Source organism: Palaemon carinicauda, chromosome 15 (genome assembly GCF_036898095.1).
Source record: "Palaemon carinicauda isolate YSFRI2023 chromosome 15, ASM3689809v2, whole genome shotgun sequence".
Taxonomy (NCBI): Eukaryota; Metazoa; Arthropoda; class Malacostraca; order Decapoda; family Palaemonidae; genus Palaemon; species Palaemon carinicauda.
In genome coordinates, this window is record NC_090739.1 from 72,704,806 (window position 1) to 72,723,877 (window position 19,072).

General features: G+C 47.1%; 1 protein-coding gene across 3 annotated transcripts in view; it reads right to left on the minus strand.

Annotated features, from left to right (window-relative positions):
- Positions 1 to 19,072, minus strand: part of LOC137654666 (rhomboid-related protein 2-like) — a 206,896-nt gene that overhangs the window by 56,671 nt on the left and 131,153 nt on the right. For all 3 annotated transcript variants that reach the window (XR_011046674.1, XM_068388512.1, XM_068388513.1), the window contains exon 5: positions 11,226 to 11,368. Coding sequence is in view for 2 of the 3 variants with exons in the window: in XM_068388512.1 (XP_068244613.1) it covers positions 11,226 to 11,368 (143 nt within the window). In the remaining variant the exon portion in view is untranslated. The remainder of the gene's footprint in view (positions 1 to 11,225; positions 11,369 to 19,072) is intronic.

Sequence of the window (19,072 nt, forward strand, 5' to 3'; positions counted from 1 at the left end):
TCGGAGGCCTGGCGTAATGGCTCGAACGGAGGTCTCTTGAGAGACCTGAGAACTCGAACCACGTTCCAAGGAGGGGGTCTCACCTCCGACTGGGGGCAGGTAAGCTCATAGCTACGTATGAGTAAAGAGAGTTCTAGCGATGAAGAAATATCCACGCCCTTCAATCTGAAGGCCAAGCTTAAGGCTGAGCGATAGCCTTTCACTGCCGAGACAGAAAGGCGCATTTCTTCTCGCAGATACACAAGGAAGTCCGCTATTGCTGGAATAGTGGCATCGAGTGGAGAGATACCCCTTCCACGACACCAACCACAAAAGACTCTCCACTTCGCTTGGTAGACTCCCTCAGAGGACCTTCACAGGTGCCGAGACATTCTCTCCGCAACCTGTTGCGAAAAGCCTCTCTCCGCGAGGAGACGCTGGATAGTCTCCAGGCGTGAAGCTGAAGCGAGGCTACGGCCCTGTGAGGGACACCGGAGTGGGGTTGTCTGAGAAGCTCGTGTCGTGGAGGAAGCTCCCTTGGGAGTTCCGTCAGGAGTTGCAGAAGGTCCGGAAACCATTCCGCGTGATGCCATAGCGGAGCTACTAGAGTCATGGAACAGTTGACCGATAGTCTGGTCCTGTTGAGCACCCTTCTCATCAGACAGAATGGTGGGAAGGCGTACACGTCGATGTTGTCCCACCGTTGCTGGAAAGCATCTTGCCAGAGTGCCTTGGGGTCCGGGACTGGTGAGCAGTACAGGGGCAGCTTGAAGTTCAAGGCTGTCGCGAACAAGTCCACCATCGGGGAACCCCACAAAGTCAGGACTTTGTTGGCTATCTGAGGATCCAAAGACCACTCGGTACTCACTATCTGCGAAGCCCTGCTCAGACTGTCGGCGAGCACATTCCTCTTGCCAGGAATGAAGCGAGCTGATAGTGTTATCGAGTGGGTTTCGGTCCACCTCAGAGTCTCTACTGCAAGATGGGATAGCTGTTGCGAAAAAGTGCCTCCCTGCTTGTTGATATAAGCCACTACCGTGGTGTTGTCGCTCATCACCACCACGGAGTGACCCGCCAGGAACCGTTGGAACTGTTGAAGGGCCAGAAAGACGGCCTTCAATTCTAGCAGGTTGATGTGTAGGCACTTTTCTGATTCTGACCAAAGGCCTAAGGCCTGAGGCCCTCTGGTTCAGAACGTGCGCCCCCCACCCTTCTTTTGACGCGTCCGAAAACAGAGTCAATTCCGGGGGAAGGACGAGAAGACTCACTCCCTTTCGCAGGTTCTCGTCGGCCAGCCACCACCGCAAGTCCGTCTGTTCCAGAGACCCCATTGGGATCAGAGTGTCCGGGGAATCGGATCCTTGATTCCACCGGGACTTGAGCCGCCATTGAAGGGATCTCATCCTGAGGCGGCTGTTTGGAACCAGACGGGCCAGGGAGGATAGGTGGCCCAAGAGACGCAACCACGATTGGGCGGGGAGTTCTTTTCGCCTGAGGAAAGGTTCCGCCACCCTCCTCAGCCTTGCTATCCGGTCGTCTGATGGAAAGGCTTTGTGGAGATTGGTGTCTATTAGCATGCCTAGATAAACCAGTCGTTGGGACGGCTGCAGAGAGGACTTCTCGAGGTTTACCACGATCCCCAGATCCTGGCAAAGATCTAGAAGCCTGTCTCGGTGTCGAAGAAGGGTCGACTCCGAGTCTGCTAGGATCAGCCAATCGTCTAGGTAACGAAGGAGACGAATGCCGTTCCTGTGCGCCCAAGTCGAAATCAGGGTGAACACTCTGGTGAACACCTGAGGAGCTGTGGAGAGACCGAAACACAGCACCTTGAACTGGTAGATCTTGTTGTCTAGGCAGAATCTCAGGTACTTCCTGGAAGACGGATGGATTGGGATCTGGAAGTACGCATCCTTTAGATCCAGTGTACACATGAAGTCTTGTGGTCTCACCGCAAGTCTGACTGTGTCTGCTGTCTCCATGCTGAACCGGGTTTGTTTGACAAACCTGTTCAGAGCCGAGAGATCGATGACGGGTCTCCAGCCTCCAGTAGCCTTCTTTACAAGAAAGAGTCGACTGAAGAAGCCTGGAGAGCCGTCCACGACCTCCTGGAGAGCACCCTTCTCGAACATGGTCTTGACTTCGGCCTGAAAGGCCAGCCCCTTTGCCGATCCCATGGCATAGGAGCTCAACGACACTGGATTCGCTGTCAGGGGAGGTTGAGATGACGTGAACGGGACGCGATAACCTTGGCCGATCACTGAGATCGTCCAAGCATCGGCCCCGAGATGTTGCCACCTGCGGACGCAACGCTGAAGGCATCCCCCCACAGGTGGACACGCAGGGGGACTGCCACCCCTAGGGCTTGCGGCCGCGGCCGCCACCCCTAGAAGTCTTGCCTCCCCTGGAGGACTTACCACCCCTCTTGACCTTGGCTGGAAAGGGCTGGGGCTTAGACACCACTTTCTTAGCTGCCGGTGCCTGTTTTGGAGCCTTACGAGGCTGTTGCTGCTGTTGTGGCGGGGCTGGAGGCTTATAGGGCCGAGTTGTAAGGGCCCTGTGGAGGAGGGAGTCCGTGCTGGATTTCCTCCACCTCTCAGCCGTTCGCTCCAAGTCTTGAGGCTCAAACAGGCTCTCCCCCAGGAGGGAGGCATGTCTGAGCCTACACACATCTACGGCGGGGACCTTCGGATGGAATCTCTCGGACACAGCATCGCGACGCTTCAACACCGAGTTGGCCCACAGGGTGGTAACCTGGTGCGCCAAGAACTCGATGGAGCGGGTGCCCGAGAGCAAGAAGGTCTCTAGGGCCTTCCTATTGGTCTCCTTGGACAAGTCCTCAGATCGCAATAGGATGCCCAGAGATCCTAACCAGAAGTCCAGCCACGAAGTGGCCTGCATGGCACACTTAGCGACCTTCTCGTGGTTAAGGATCTCTGCCGCCGAGAACGACACCTGCCGGGCAGAGAGTTTCTCCAAGGGAACTCCCTTCGCCAGCTCCTCCACAGAGTGATGGAGAGGAAGAGCGAGGTTGTGCTCACCCAGGATCTCGAAATACCTCCTCTGCTGAAGGCGAGGAGGAGGGATGAGTTTGTTCCCGGCAGTGGAACGACTGGAGGAGGCAAGAAGTGCGAGCTGAGCATTGGCCCTAGCTCTGGCACTCTTCAGCCCCCGAGACCAGGGCAGAGCTGCACTGGTCTTAGGGTCCTTCCGAACGTCGAACACTTCATCCAGAATCGTGTCTTTGCCTTCACGGGGGGGGATGACTGGATCCGTAAGACTGTTAAGTTGCCTTATCAGGCTTAGGACCTGCCAGAAGGCATGTTCGGACTCTTGCTGTTCTCCTCCCTGCGGGCTGGCAGCTAAGTCTCCTGCCCCAGGAATCTCTTCCTGGGGTGATACGTGGACATTCCCCTGGGTAGTCGTGGGTTCCTGTCGAATCCTTGCAGAGGATTTAGGGATGGTCTTGGAATCCTTGGGCTCCCTCCTAGGAGGGATACAGGATCCCAACAACGAGGTTCGAGGGGCCCCTTCCTCACGAGACGATTCTCCTGCCTGAAGCGAAGTCTCCCCCCCTGGTGCCGAGGGGAAGACTACCGGTCCACTGGACTCACCTGAGGACGGAAAGGCCTCGTCCACGGGAGAAGGAGAGAGTACTCGTGCAGGAGAGGGGACCCTCGAGACCGACCTCTTGGGAACCAACTTCGCCCTGGGGGAAGTCACCACGAAGTCCACTCCTCTCTTTCTCTTCAGCGTAGGAGAGACAGCCGCTGGTTTGTTACCCTGGCCGGCGAGTGCTGGTTTCATAACCCTCACTAACGCCCGTGCCAGCGGACCAAACCAAGTCTGCTGCTCAAAGGACACAGAGTCCGAAATCCTCGCTAAGGTGAAAGGGATCGGGCGATCCTTTGGAGTGGACACGACGGTACCTGCCTGAAAAGAAGGTGGGGAAGAATGCTGTAATGACCTGTCCTCGTCCTGCAATACCAACCTGTGCTTGGATGGAGGTGATCCCGAGTGCCGTCTAGGAGCACGCGTCCCTGCTGCTACCACCGGCTGTGGAATTCGCCGCGAACTATGGTCGCGCGAGGGTGAACGGTCGCGCGAGGGTGAACGGTCGCGCGAGGGTGAACGGTCGCGCGAGGGTGAACGGTCGCGCAAAGGCGAATGGTTGCGCGGGTGATCGCGCGGGCGCACAGGCGAGCGGTCGCGCGGGCGCGCAGGCGAGCGGTCGCGCGGGCGCGCAGGCGAGCGGTCGCGCAGGCGAGCGGTCGCGGGGCGCGCAGGCGAGCGGTCGCGCAGGCGAGCGGTCGCGCGGGCGCGCAGGCGAGCGGTCGCAAGGGCGCGCAGGCGAGCGATCGCGCGGGCGCGCAGGCGAGTGGGCGTGAGGGTGGGCAGGTAAATGAACACGTGTCCGAGGCGACGAACGCAAGCGATGGCGCGACGGCGGGGGATCGTGCTGTCGCGTAGGTGAAGAAGATCGCTGGCGATAATGACCACGTGATGGTAAGCGATGGCGAGCAGCATGTGTAGGTGAATGATCGCGCGCAAGAGGGCGGTCGTTCAGGGTTGCGCGATGAGGAGCAGCATGCGTAAGCGGGCGATCGTTCAGGGTTGTGCGATGGCGAGCAGCATGCGCAGGTGAATGATCGCGTGAAAGGGTGCGATGGTGATCAGCATCCGCAGGAAGGCGATCGTTCAGGGTTGTGCGATGAGGAGCAGCATGCGTAAGCGGGCGATCGTGCAGGGTTGTGCGATGGCGAGCAGCATGCGCAGGTGAATGATCGCGTGAAAGGGTGCGATGGTGATCAGCATCCGCAGGAAGGCGATCGTTCAGGGTTGTGCGATGAGGAGCAGCATGCGTAAGCGGGCGATCGTGCAGGGTTGTGCGATGGCGAGCAGCATGCGCAGGTGAATGATCGCGTGAAAGGGTGCGATGGTGATCAGCATCCGCAGGAAGGCGATCGTTCAGGGTTGTGCGATGAGGAGCAGCATGCGTAAGCGGGCGATCGTGCAGGGTTGTGCGATGGCGAGCAGCATGCGCAGGTGAATGATCGCGAGAAAGGGTGCGATGGTGATCAGCATCCGCAGGAGGGCGATCGTTCAGGGTATTGCGATGAGGAGCAGCATGCGTAAGCGGGCGATCATGCAGGTTCGTGCGATGGCGGGCAGCATGTGAAGGTGATCGCTGGCGAACTGGTGATCGCTGGCGAGCTGGTGATCGCTGGCGAGCAGAAGGTCGACGCGTGTCCTGTGAGAGGATAGGTTCACGAGCAGGAACGGGAAGATCGCTGGCGCGTTGGCGAACATGTGTTTCTGACACACGCGCAGCATGATGTTGCGTAGCCACAGGACCAGGTGGATGGTGAGCAGGGAGTTCAGCAGGAACTAAAGGGTGGTCAGAGACCGCAGGGCGATGGTCCTCAAATGAGCGCTGACGCTCGGAAGAGAGCTGACGAGCAGGAGAGCGCTGGCGAGGGGGGCGAACCTCAGGAGAGAGCCGACGAGCAGGTGAGCGTCGGCGAGCAGGAGAGTCTTGGCGAGCAGGAGATCGTCGACGAGCAGGAGATCGCTGGCGAGCAGGAGATCGCTGGCGAGCAGGAGATCGCTGGCGAGCAGGAGAGCGCTTGTGCGCTGGCCCTGCTCGCGTAAGGAAAGAATCCCTTAGCCCCGAAGGGACCGTTGCCCGTCGGGTGACGAGTTCTCCAGAAGGCGAAGATCCGGCAGGAGATGGTGAGCGGTCTGCAGAGAGGTTCAAGGAGGGCGGAGCAGTCGGTTGAGGCTGACGAGGAGAGTCCCCCCCGGAGGACGAAGACCCAAAAAGGCGCCTCTTAGTCCCCCTGTAAGGGGAAGGGAGGCCCTTGTGGCGTAGAGGGCGGTGAGCCTTACGGCGGAGGCGGCCTCGGGGGAGATCGTCGGGACCATCGGTCCTCCGAAGGGGAGTCTCCTTCAAAACACTTCCCTCAGAAGGAAGCTGGGCAGCAGTCGAGACCGAAGGACTCACTTCCCCCTTCGAAGGATGCACGGAAGGAGGAGGAGAGCCTAGAGCACCATCACCAGCAACAGCACCTGCGTCGGAAGGCCCAGCCACGTCGGAGGCCTCTGTCACCACGACGTCGACAATAGACAGAGGGTCTACCTCCGCTACCACCGGCGACTGTTTAACAGCGGCCCCCAACGAGACAAGGTCAATAAGAGCGACCCTGGAGGGCAAGCCCTTAAGCCCCAGGGACGACCAAATCTGTAACAGATCATCACTGGATAAAGCATTATTATCAATAACCTCCCCCGGAGGAGGAGGGGGAACCGCCTCGCTATGGGAGGCGACGCCCTCTCCCCCCACCGAAGGTAGGGAAACAGAACAAGGGCCTGCGCTCCCACTCGGACGACTCTCCTTAGGAGGCGGACGAGGGGGAGCTTCGGAGGAGGTTTGGGCGGCGGAAGAAGAGTCCCGAGAACCTTCCTCCTTCAAGGCTAACCCCGGAGGAGAACGGTCTCTCTTGGACTTCTTCTTACGCTGACGGCCAAACCTCTCCCACTGGGAGGCAGACCACTCCCTGCACTCACGGCACATGTTATCCTGGTCGCACCGTCGGCCCCGACATTGAGGGCAGAGGGTGTGAGGATCCGTAATCACGTCCGACATGAAAGTCCCACAAGGACGGCCGGCAACTCCAGGGCATGTCCGCATATTAAATAAAAGAAAACAACTGAAGGTCAACTTCCAACCAATCACACAAGCTGAAAAGAAAAAGAAGAAAATTAAAGGCTGTCACGAAGGCGATGAACAGACACGTCTGATCACCGCCGAGCCAAAAGTGAAGTGAAGCAAGTCACCGGTGTGTGGAGGGGGGAGGGGTAGCAAGCTACCCTTCCCCACCCCCCGCTAACTAGCGCGGGGGTAATTAACCCTCGTTAAAAACTATTGGCTCGTCATTTCAGCTGCGCTAAAAGTAAACCCTTTGTAAATAGCGTGGTTTGTATTTCGGTTACGGAACAAAATAATAATAATAATAATAATAATAGTAATAATACTACCATACATACATACATACATATACCAAGGCACTTCCCCAAATTTTGGGGGGTAGCCGACATCAAACAAATGAAACAAAAAAGGGGACCTATCCTCTCTACGTTCCTCCCACCCTGACAAGGGACTCAACCGAGTTTGTCTGGTACTGCCAGGGTGCCACAGCCCACCCTCCCCCACTATCCACCACAGAAGAAGCTTCACAATGCTGAATCCCCTACTTCTGCTACCCTTGCGGTCATCCAAGGCACCGGAGGAAGCAGCAGGGCCTACCGGAACTGCGTCAAAATCGCTCGCCATTCATTCCTATTTCTAGCACGCTCTCTTGCCTCTCTCACATCTATCCTCCTATCACCCAGAGCTTCCTTCACTCCATCCACCCACCCAAACCTTGGCCTTCCTCTTGTACTTCTCCCATCAACTCTTGCATTCATCACCTTCTTTAGCAAACAGCCATTTTCCATTCTCTCAACATGACCAAACCACCTCAACACATTCATATCCACTCAAGCTGCTAACTCATTTCTTACGACCGTTCTCACCCTCACCACTTAGTTCCTAACCCTATCTACTCGAGATACAACAGCCATACTCCTTAGACACTTCATCTCAAACACATTCAATTTCTGTCTCTCCGTCACTATCATTCCCTACAACTCCGATCCATACATCACAGTTGGTACAATCACTTTCTCATATAGAACTCTCTTTACATTCATGCCCAACCCTCTATTTTTTACTACTCCCTTAAATGCCCCCAACACTTTGCATCCTTCATTCACTCTCTGACTTACATCTGCTTCCACTCCACCATTTGCTGCAACAACAGACCCCAAGTACTTAAACTGATCCACCTCCTCAAGTAACTCTCCATTCAACATGACATTCAACCTTGCACCACCTTCACTTCTCGTGCATCTCATAACCTTACTCTTACCCACATTTAACTCTCAACTTCCGTCTCTCACACACCCTTCCAAATTCTTTCACTAATCGACCAAGCTTCTCTTCCGCGTCTGCAACCAGTACAGTATCATTTGCAAACAACAACTGATTTACCTCCCATTCATGGTCATTCTCGTCTACCAGTTTCAATCCTCGTCCAAGCACTCGAGCATTCACCTCTCTTACTACTCCATCAACATACAAGTTAAACAACCAAGGCAACATCACACATCCCTGTCTCGGCCCCACTCTCACCGGAAACCAATCGCTCAATTCATTTCCTATCCTAACACATGCTTTACTACCTTTGTAGAAACTTTTCACTGCTTGCAACAACCTTCCACCAACTCCATATAACCTCATCACATTCCACATTGCTTCCCTATCAACTCTATCATACACTTTCTCCAGATCCATAAACACAACATACACCTCCTTACCTTTTGCTAAATACTTCTCGCATATCTGCCTAACTGTAAAATTCTGATTCATACAACCCCTACCTCTTCTAAAACCACCCTGTACTTCTAAGATTGCATTCTCTGTTTTATCATTAATCTTTTTAATCAGTACTCTACCATACACTTTTCCAACTACATTCAACAAACTAATACCCCTTATATTATACCACACATGCACATCTCCCTTACCCTTATATAGTGGTACAATACGTGCAAAAACCCAATCTACTGGTACCATTGACAACACAAAACACACATTAAACAATCTCACCAACCATTCAAGTACAGTCACACCCCTTCCTTCAACATCTCAGTTCTCACGCCATCCATACCAGATGCTTTTCCTACTCTCGTTTCATCTAGTGCTCTCCTCACTTCCTCTCGCGTAATCTCTCTCTCATTCTCATCTTCCATCACCGGCACCTCAACACCTGCAACAGCAATTATATCTGCCTCCCTATTATCTTCAACATTCAGTAAACTTTCAAAATTTTCCACCCACCTTTTCCTTGCCTCCTCTCCTTTTAACAACCTTCCATTTCCATCTTTCACTGTCTCTTCAATTCTTGAACCAGCCTTCCTTACTCTCTTCACTTCTTTCCAAAACTACTTCTTATTCTCTTCATATGAATGACCCAATCCCTGACCCCACCACAGGTCAGTTGCCCTCTTTGCCTCACTTACCTTGCGCTTTACTTCCAAATTTTTCTCTCTATTTTTCATACTTCTCTACACTATTACTCTGCAGCCATTCTTCAAAAGCCCTCTTTTTCTCTTCCACTTTTACCTTCATTCCACCATTCACTGCCCTTCCTTATGCTGCCTCCAACAAACTTCTTGCCACACACATCACTTGCAATCCTAACAAAATTTTCTTTTACTAACTTCCACTCCTCCTCTAAATTACCAGTTTCTCTTACTTTCACTTCGTCATATGCCATTTTCAACCTTTCTTGATATTTATTTTTTACCCCCGGTTTTATTAGCTCTTCAACCCTCACTAGCTCCCTTTTACATCCACCTACTCTATTCCCCCAGTCTTTTGCTACAACTAATTTTCCTTCCACCAATAAATGATCAGACATACCGTTAGCCATACCCCTAAACACGTGCGTGTCTTTCAATCTTCCAAACATTCTTTTAGTTATCAACACATAATCCATTAATTCCCTTTCTACCACTCTTCCATTAGCCACTTTTACCCATGTATACTTGTTTTGTTTTTATCTTTCTTTTTGAAAAAGCTAGAACTTATCACCATCTCTTGCTCAACATACATATCTACCAGTCTCTCACTACTCTCATTTTCACCTGGTATGACATACTTCCCAATGACACCTTCTACCTCTCCTGCACCCACTCTAGCATTTAAGTCACCCATGACAACTACATAATTCCTTCTACCCAGTCCTTCTACACACCTAGTTAATTCATTCCAGAACTCATTCCGCTCTTCTTCACTTTTCCCACAACCTGGCCCATACGCACTGACAAAAGCCCAACATTCCCTACCCAACCTAACCCTTACCCACATTAACCTAGATGATATCTCCTTCCATTCCACTACTTTACCTTTCATCCATTCACTCGGCAATAAAGCCACACCTTCTCTAACCAATACTAACTAACCAATACAAATCAGTTCATTTTTATAAAGGAAAATAGATTATTTCTAAGGAAGTATTTGTCCTTTTAGTGTACTATCTCCGACAGACTTGTGACATCATCACAGTGAAAAATGTGGTTGTAAAGTCGAAGTCGTAAGTAGCATAGGTCGTAAGTAGACGACTACCTGTATAAACCATAGACCAACTTTTGCAGCAACAGATATCTTATCAAATATTATTTATTTTCATGATGTTATTACAAATGTTTTACCTACTGTATACTTCATAAATTCAAAACAAATTAAATAAAGGAAAATTTGTTCTTCCTAAACATGCTGCTAAAAATGGAAACCATCGTTTTGTTTACGTTTCATAGCCAATTACAACAAACGAAAAATTACATTTACATATCTAAGTGATAACTAATGATACTAACAACTTTTAGTAAAGATGATTTTACAAATATTTTACTATTTGTATCCTTAAAAATTCAAAATTAATTAAATAAAGGCAATTCTATATCATATTTTCCTGTCTAGAAGGAAAACCATGGTTTTGTTTATGTTCCATTGATATCACAATGAATGAACAAACATATATGTACGGTATGTGTTTACCATCCAAGTGATAACTAATGATGATAATAGCTTTTAGTAAACAATATGAATTTGCTATTTATTACAAGGTACAGTATCTTGGAAATTATATTAAGAATACTCTTTGTTTTTCATATGCGAGCATATCCTCATTAGCTGTATTTTTTAATCAGCTGACTATTTATATTTCCTAAGCAGGCCTCGCATAGAGAAGGCCGATTTCATTGATACAAAATTATTCCTAGAATAGACTATTTATTATGAAGATATGCTAATGATATACAGTATAAGATAAAATTGGATTCATTATCTTTATCATTTTATTTCGTAATGTGAATCTTTTCATGCATGGGAGTAGTTATCAAACTGAGGCTAAGGCTAGCTTACCAATAAACTTACCAATAAACTTACCAATAAACATCACATGGAATTCAAGGTTTATTTTTTTGAATGGTATTATAGAACAACCTCCAATTTTCAGGGGATAAATTTTAGCATTTAAAGGTCATCTTATATGCGGAAATACACAGTACCGAAGGGTAAGTATAGAGTCCCTTGTACTAGCATAAATATAAGAGCATACATAAAAACAATAAATCATACATACCCTGCATGTAGAAACATGTATGAGATAAACCTCCAAGCTTCCATACGGCGTTTAGGATTATATATGAGAGGAGATTGCCATGGAACAGGTGTGTAAGGACCGATATTCCCCAAATTCAAGCCATAGTACACAAAAACACCAACCTACAATAGCATAAAGGTTTGAAAGGATGCACTCAAATCATAAATAAAAGCTCTAAACTACAAAAAATTTATCAAAATTACCTTGGAATATTACAAGGACAGGTTTTACTGAAGCTTCTCTAGGTACAGTATGTGTGATTTTCAAACTAGCTCAAAGCTAATGATAATCCTAAAGCATAGCTCTATTACATAACTGTTTAAATTAAATAAAGGTTAAACATACCAATCTCCACCTCCAACTAAGGGGTTTTCTGCAAAAATATTTTCCATTTTAATACCTCAAACATCTTTTCAAACATAACTAAAAATGTGCAAAATTTTTACTTCATAGAAAAAATACAATTCTACAGTAAAGTTTTTTAAACATTCAAAGAATGGATTTTAGCTATATTTTTATCAATTATTTAAATCATGGACATAATTCACATTACTAAACTCCTGCTTTTCCACATTATTACTATAATATTGCTTGCTGTATATAGAACTAAGGACAAAGTCTGTCGTCAAAACTATTCTCTGAATATCATTTATGTAGATCTAATAAAATTACCATGAATTAGCTTTTAAAAGCTAACAATCCATCCGTTCTAATTTTGCAATAAATTTCAATTTCATTCAACATTGGTGGTTCTACTGCCTTTTTTCTTGTTTGCTTATGCGGGAAAAGAGCCCAGTAACTGTCATCAAGTTCTCTCACATAACTGAAGGCTCACACTGTCCAAGCACTTTATGTCTTATATACAACCCATAAACTAATTTTGTTAATTTAAAATACCTTGGAATAATCTTTTACTTTCTTGTTACATACATTAGAAAATACTGCCTCAGCAAAATATGACTTCTATATTTGAAAGAAAACTCCACCATAATTTACAAAAAAGGAAACTCAGTGAAATAAGTGGATGAAAACCACAGTCAATAGCATCAATCAGTTTCAGTTTCTGGAGAAAACAAATCAACATCAAATTAAAGGGTAAGAAGAGGAATCTAAATGCTAGGTAGAGGTTTTCACAGTCTCCAAAACTTAAATTCCCATTTATCTACTATGAAGATTTCACAACCCATTGCCTAACAGTTAATTAGTGTCCCTAACTAAAGCCAGAAATAGAAATTTTCATTAGGGTTTTTTTAGTAAATACTGTATAGACAAATTTTGCCCAGGGTTTCAAAGATTATTAGTTTGGAACCCTTACTGTTTCCTACTCTTAATTACAATATTCTTGGCCAAGAATGAAAAAGTGATTATCTGGGTATTATCTGACACCTAACAGGTTCGTCAACATTTATAAGTTAGAAAAAAATATACATATAGATAACAAATATAAAAGAAATTAATAGACTAGCTACTTACTGGAATGATATATTTCATCAAAAGTTACTGTACATTTATTCAATTAATAAAACTTATACCACAACTAAAACCAGTACTAGATTTAAACATTACTGTAATGAAAATTCTCTTCTAAAAGTGTACTTTGCCTCCGTCTCTCCATTATCTATTAGATAGCAACCACTCAGTTCTTAGAAACAGGGCTATTTCATCAGCAAATGACTAAGGCTCCATCTCCCATAGGTGGTGATTTGGCAGGTGTAGGCAGGAACAAGCTGAAGATTGAATTGGAAAAAAAATGATCCTACCAAGACCATTCTAGACAGCATTTCAAGTTTCCTGTGCAAGGAGTCTAGGAAAAAGTGTAAATTTCAAATTCCAGTTTCAGATCACTCCTGCCTGTAACTGTCTAATTGCCACCTGTGTAGACACAGCATAACAATCAACAGGACCTAGTAACCATTACAGGAGGAATCAATTCCAACAGTCATAAAATGAATATCGATTAACCCTGTCTGAACAATACAACCTGTAATTTACTCAATGTCATACTGTAAATCGAAAGGTGTAGACATGGAGTGATTTCTGTCCTACTGTCGGAACTTGTTTCATGCCCTTACTGCTGACCCAAATTCAATGGATTTTGAAATGTAAAAACATGAAAAGAAATTATGGTATGGAATGATGCAGCTAATGTACCCGGCTGATCTCTTTCATTCTCATTTTTATAATGTAGCCTGTAACTTATCAGATACTTCCAGGGCTTGGCTTCTGATGATTAACTAAAACCCCATAATTAACCACAACTCAGTTTATTTCCTAGTTGGTTGACTCATTTATTAAACTGGCAAAGCAATAACAGAGATCATTACATTGGTTTATAGCCTGAAATAAACAATTATCAACACTTGACATTCAGAATAAATGGTGTATTCAAAACAGATTCACCAGAAGCTGAATAAAGTCTAAAATGGTGACCTAAAAATAGTCATACAAAATTGCTGAAGATTTTACAAAAGCCTGATCTGGTAAGTTGAAGTGCTGCCGTATTCAATTAAAAAAAAACCAAGTATAATGAATTCGGGTTTCCACTGCACCACTGCTAGTACAACCAATAAAAAGCAAAATTTTTAACACTTATAGTGTACTAATGGATGGTCAGTATTGAAACTTCCAGAGACTAATACAAACTATCCCTTAAAAATTCTGTAAGTACTGTATTGGCATGTTTGCACTGGTAATACTAACAAGGAGATAAGCAGGAACATGTTTATTCTTACGCGGATACAAACTTCTGAGTCATTTATATGGGTTACTACTAATGTTTCCTATGAGTGGCCAATCAAAATCTTGGTTGATTGCATCATGCTTCATGCTGGGTAAACACAGCGCATGCGCAAGGAGCAAGCGGGAGGTTGCTCACATCATCTCCTCATAACACTGTTGGTGGCGAAGTGAAGGTGGTTCTCTAATTTCCTCTCTACGATCGAGCCTTTTCCATTAATCAATAAATAAGAACAAGATTTTTTCGAAAGCTAAAGCCATTAAATGTGCCCTCATAGGAGTTCGCATATGAACAGGTGAAAGCTAATCATCAGCAGCAAGCACGTCAATTGAAAACCATGTAAGCTCCGAAGAGTGCACAAGCTCCGAAGAGCCCGTGCGATCAGAATTAGGAGAAAAATCTGAAGAATGCAAGGAAAATGTAGATGTCATGCATAAAGGAGCGCATACTCTCAGAAGAGTAAACGAGCAAGTGAATGGTCAACATCAACTGGATGTGGGACAATTGAAGAGAGAAAAAGCTTTGAAGACCACAAGCAATCGCAAACAGGTAAGGTGACACTCCAGTAGGAGTGATCGAGAATAGTTGAGATGGTGCTCCATTAGGTGTACATGCACAAGCACATAGTAGCATACTAATGCATAGTAGGTCGTTAATGGGCGAGTGCGAAGAGGTGAGATGGAGCGCATAGATGTGTATAATCTTGTCTCTTTTTTTGTCCAACAGAGTACATTCGGGCACACAATCCTATCTCATTTCTCTTCCTCTTGTTTTGTTGAAGTTTTTATAGTTTATATAGGAGATAATTTATTTTAATTTTATTCTTCTTAAAACATTTTATTTTTTCTTGTTTCTTTTCCTTTTCTCACTGGACTTTTTTTCCTGTTGGAGCCCTTGGGTTTATAGCATCTGCTTTTCCAACTAGGGATGTAGCTTGGCAAGTAATAATAATAATAATAATAATAATAACTACAGGGAGAGAAGCGGTAGGAGTTACAAAAATTTAACTTCTATTGATCAGTCTAAAAGGACTCTTCATCCAAAAATGTAAAAAAGAAGGGCAGAAGTTCTTTTTCTTATGATCAGCACTGTGCTCTAAGAATAATGAAAGCGTGGATGCAGTGTCGGCACTATTAGTTGACGATGCGACACAGGTGTAGGAATAACTTGAAGTTTTCCTGTCACCAATGTAATGATGCTTCATCCCTCATTTATGATGTACATTGTCATCACCATTACAACCTCATGGGGAAATAAACAGAAGCAATACTGTTAAACAGGAACAAAGAGTGCAGATCTGTGGGTACACAGAAACTTCTGTCAACTAGTTATCAGATAACTGCAAAACCCTTAACATATGTTAATAAATTACTGTATAAGAAATTAAAACAGACAGATGAGGGTGGCCCCAGTATGTCTGTACTATTCAGTGGCAAAAAAAAATAATTGTTACTCTGTGTGCAGGTGAGGAGTGAGACTTCCATGACACCCGCCAGTAATTATCAACACCTCGTTATAAATTTTAAGAGAAGAGTACACGCTAGGCTGAAAACATTTCCTATTAAAGGACAAGGTTTTTTATATGTGTAAGAACAAATGGTCAACTACAAAAGGATAAGGGTTTCTGAAAGAGAGACAAACTGAAGGATAGAAAGAAGAGAGATGTTAATGTAAAATGAAATAAGGATAACAAATAAAATTACAAACAAGACTGCATAGTTCATCATCATATATTTAGTACAAGTAAACGGTCCTATTGTGCAGTTGTTGAGAGCCTAAACAGAGGCATACATAAAATACCATATTTCCCATGTCATAAGAAGCTAGAAGTGGTAAGACGCATCCTTAAATTAGCAAGGTAATTTTTGAAAAAAAATTAAGAATTTTGAAAGCTTCTTAGCAGTGTGATTTTTGTCTGGCAAAAACTTTTCTTATTTTGGGGGTAATATGAAATGTTCAAGTTAATACTAACTAGCTATATGCTGATTATCCCAATTTTATTACATATTCATATAAGAAACCACTAAACCAGTTTGTAGATTCCACCAAAAATATACGTTTAGTCATAGTGTTTGTTGTTTCAAGTGTTGTTTACATGAAAGGAGTGTTGCCAAATGTTAATCAAATTTTGGTAAAGAAGTAAAATTCCAATAATACTTTCCAAGCCTACAAATTTGATCAAAGAAATATCCCAAATTTTAAGTAATTTGTATTTTTCCTAACAGTACTTACCTCGAACTACTTTCTTAGGAGTATCTGGGATCTCCTTCCCATCCGACCAGAGTTTTGTGTAGTTTACCCTAAACCCATTTTCTATGAGGGGTAACCTCAGGCGGAGTGATACGCGCCCTGAGGCTAACCCCGGGTCAGAGAGCATGCTTGCTCAGGTCTCGACCTCCAGTAAGTTCTTGGTAGCTAAGGTCTCTAAGAATACCAGGGGACACTCGGGGAAGGCAGGGTGGGCCATTACCCGAAAGTAGTTCGAGGTAAGTACTGTTAGGAAAAAATACAAATTACTTAAAATTTGTGATTTGTTCCAACACGAAGTACTTACCTCGAACTACTTTCTTAGGAGACTTATACTTTTGGAGGTGGGCGTGGCCCTAAAAAGTTCTTGAGACTGTGCTGAGGAATATCCAGAGACCTAGAAAGGAGGCTAGGTCGTGTTGACCCCATAGAAAATCGATCGAGAGGAAACTACACAAAAACCCATCTTAGTGTCTAAGAAACTCACCTGTGCAAGAAATCCTAGGGGACATGTCTTCCCCCCGTTGAGGTACTGTACTTGTCTCCGACTCAGGGCCCTCTCAGAGCTCACTTGAAGCGGAAAAAGGGGAAGAAAGTACAAGGGGGTTTAGGGAACGAACCTGTCTCTCTTGTGCTTGTTACCCGCGGTTATCACTGAGGCTATACCTTTAAACCGTTTGGAGCGCGGAAATGACGGTACCTATCGAGAACCCGTCCAGGGATTTTCTTGAATAGTCCTTCAAATAGTGAGCCGTGAAGGTAGACTGGTTGGCCCAGGTGCCTGCCTTGAGGATCTGGCCCACTGCCATATTCTTCTTGAAAGCCAATGTAGTACTAAGGCCCCTAATGTCATGGGGCCTGGGCTTTCCCGGCAGGGAGATTCCTGCCTTACTGTAGGCCCTGATGATGACCTCCCGCAACCAGGAGATGGTATTTTTCGAGACTGGCTTCTTCACGAGGCCTGTGGAAACAAAAAGGCTTTTGATCTCGGGCCGGAGTCTGGCTGTCCTCTCCAAGTATTTCCTCAACGCCCTGACGGGGCACAGGCGCAAATCCTTCGAGTCGTCCGACCGGGGGATTGCCGGAATTGAGAAACCTTCAAACCTGGGGTCCCACAAGGCAGGATTCTGGGTCTTCGCTACGAAGGAAGGGACGAACTTGAACGTGACTTCCCGCCAACCTTTCGAGTGAGCCACTTCGTCGGACAGACCATGGATCTCGCCCACCCGTTAGCTGAAGCCAACGCCAGCAAGAAAACTGTCTTGAGAGTGAGATCCCTGTCCACGATGTCTTTCAGGGGCTCGAACGGGGGTTTCGATAACATTTTCAGGACCCTTGCCACGTCCCATTGTGGCACCTTCACAGCTTGCGGGGGGCATGATTGTTCAAAACTTTTAATGAGCATTGAGATATGTCTGGAGTTACCCAGGTCTATGCCCTTCAGGAGAAAAACTTGGCCCAAGAGCAGCGCGGACTCCCTTGATGGCCGGGATGGACATGTTGACCACGTCCCTGAGGTAAACTAGGAAGTCCGCAATCTGCAGAATGGAGGCCTTTAGGGGCCTGATGTCCCTAGCGATGCACCATTTGGTAAAAGTGGCCCACTTAGCCTGGTAGACCGCTGCTGATGATCGTCTCAGGTAGCCCGACATCCTCGTTGCTGTACTCGACGAATAGCCCTCCCTCCTCAGGAGGCGCTCGATAACCTCCACGCGTGAAGGCGAAGGGACCTAGGGTTCTCGTGGAATCTTTGAAAGTGTGGTTGCCGGAGAATGTCTGGCCTGTCCGGATGGGGGCCAGGGCGGCTGTTGTGCTAACTCCCTTAGGTCCACGAACCATTCTCTCTCCGGCCACCAGGGCACTACCAGTCATCCACAGGTTGTCCGCCCTTCTTACTCTGTTGAGGACCTGCCTGAGCATCCCGAAGGGGGAAAAGCGTACACGTCGAGATTGTCCCAAGGATGTTGGAAGGCGTCCTCGAACGCCGCTTTTGGGTCTGGCACAGGAGAACAGAACACGGGGAGTTGTGTGTTCAGCCTCGTTGCGAAGAGGTCCATCACCGGAGAACCCCATTTTTGAATGACGGTTCTGGCTACTCCCGGGTGCAGAGACCATTCGGACCCTACCACTTGCCCCATCCTGCTGAGGGCGTCGGCGAGGACGTTCCTTTTCCCCGTAATGAACCTTGCCGAGATTCTGATCTGCTCCACTTCGGCCCACTCCAGAAGTTCTAACGTGAGGACGCACAGCTCCTCCGAGCTTAGGCCTCCCTGTTTCTTTATGTAAGCTACCACCGTGGCGTTGTCGCACATCAGAGCCACGGTGCTTCCCCGGAGTAGGTGGACGAACTCCTGGCACGCCCTTCGTACTGCTCTCATCGTTAGCACGTTTATGTGCAGGGTCATCTCTTGGGCCGTCCAGCTCCCTCTTGCTGACTTCCCAAGGAGATCGGCACCCCACCCCTCCTTCGATGCGTCCATGAACAGGAGAATCTCCGGGGGGTCGGCTGCAAAGGGAATCCCCCTGAGGGTGTTTGTCCTGCAGCTCCACCATCCTAGGACCTGTTTCGTCTTCAGGAACACCGGGACCACCCTGTGGGGGGAGTCCGTCTGGTTCCAGCTCTCTTTCATGTTCCACTGAACCTCCCTGAGCTTCAGCCTGCCCTGGGGGACCACTTTCTCCAACGACACAAGGTGGCCTACCGGTCTCTGCCAATCCTTCGCCCTCCTGCGTTGGTCCGTCAGGAAGGGGCGGAGGACCTGGTCTAAGTTGTCCAGCCTTTCCGAGGAGGGGAAGGCTTTCACCAACCGGGAATCCAGGACCATTCCGAGGTAGGTAATCC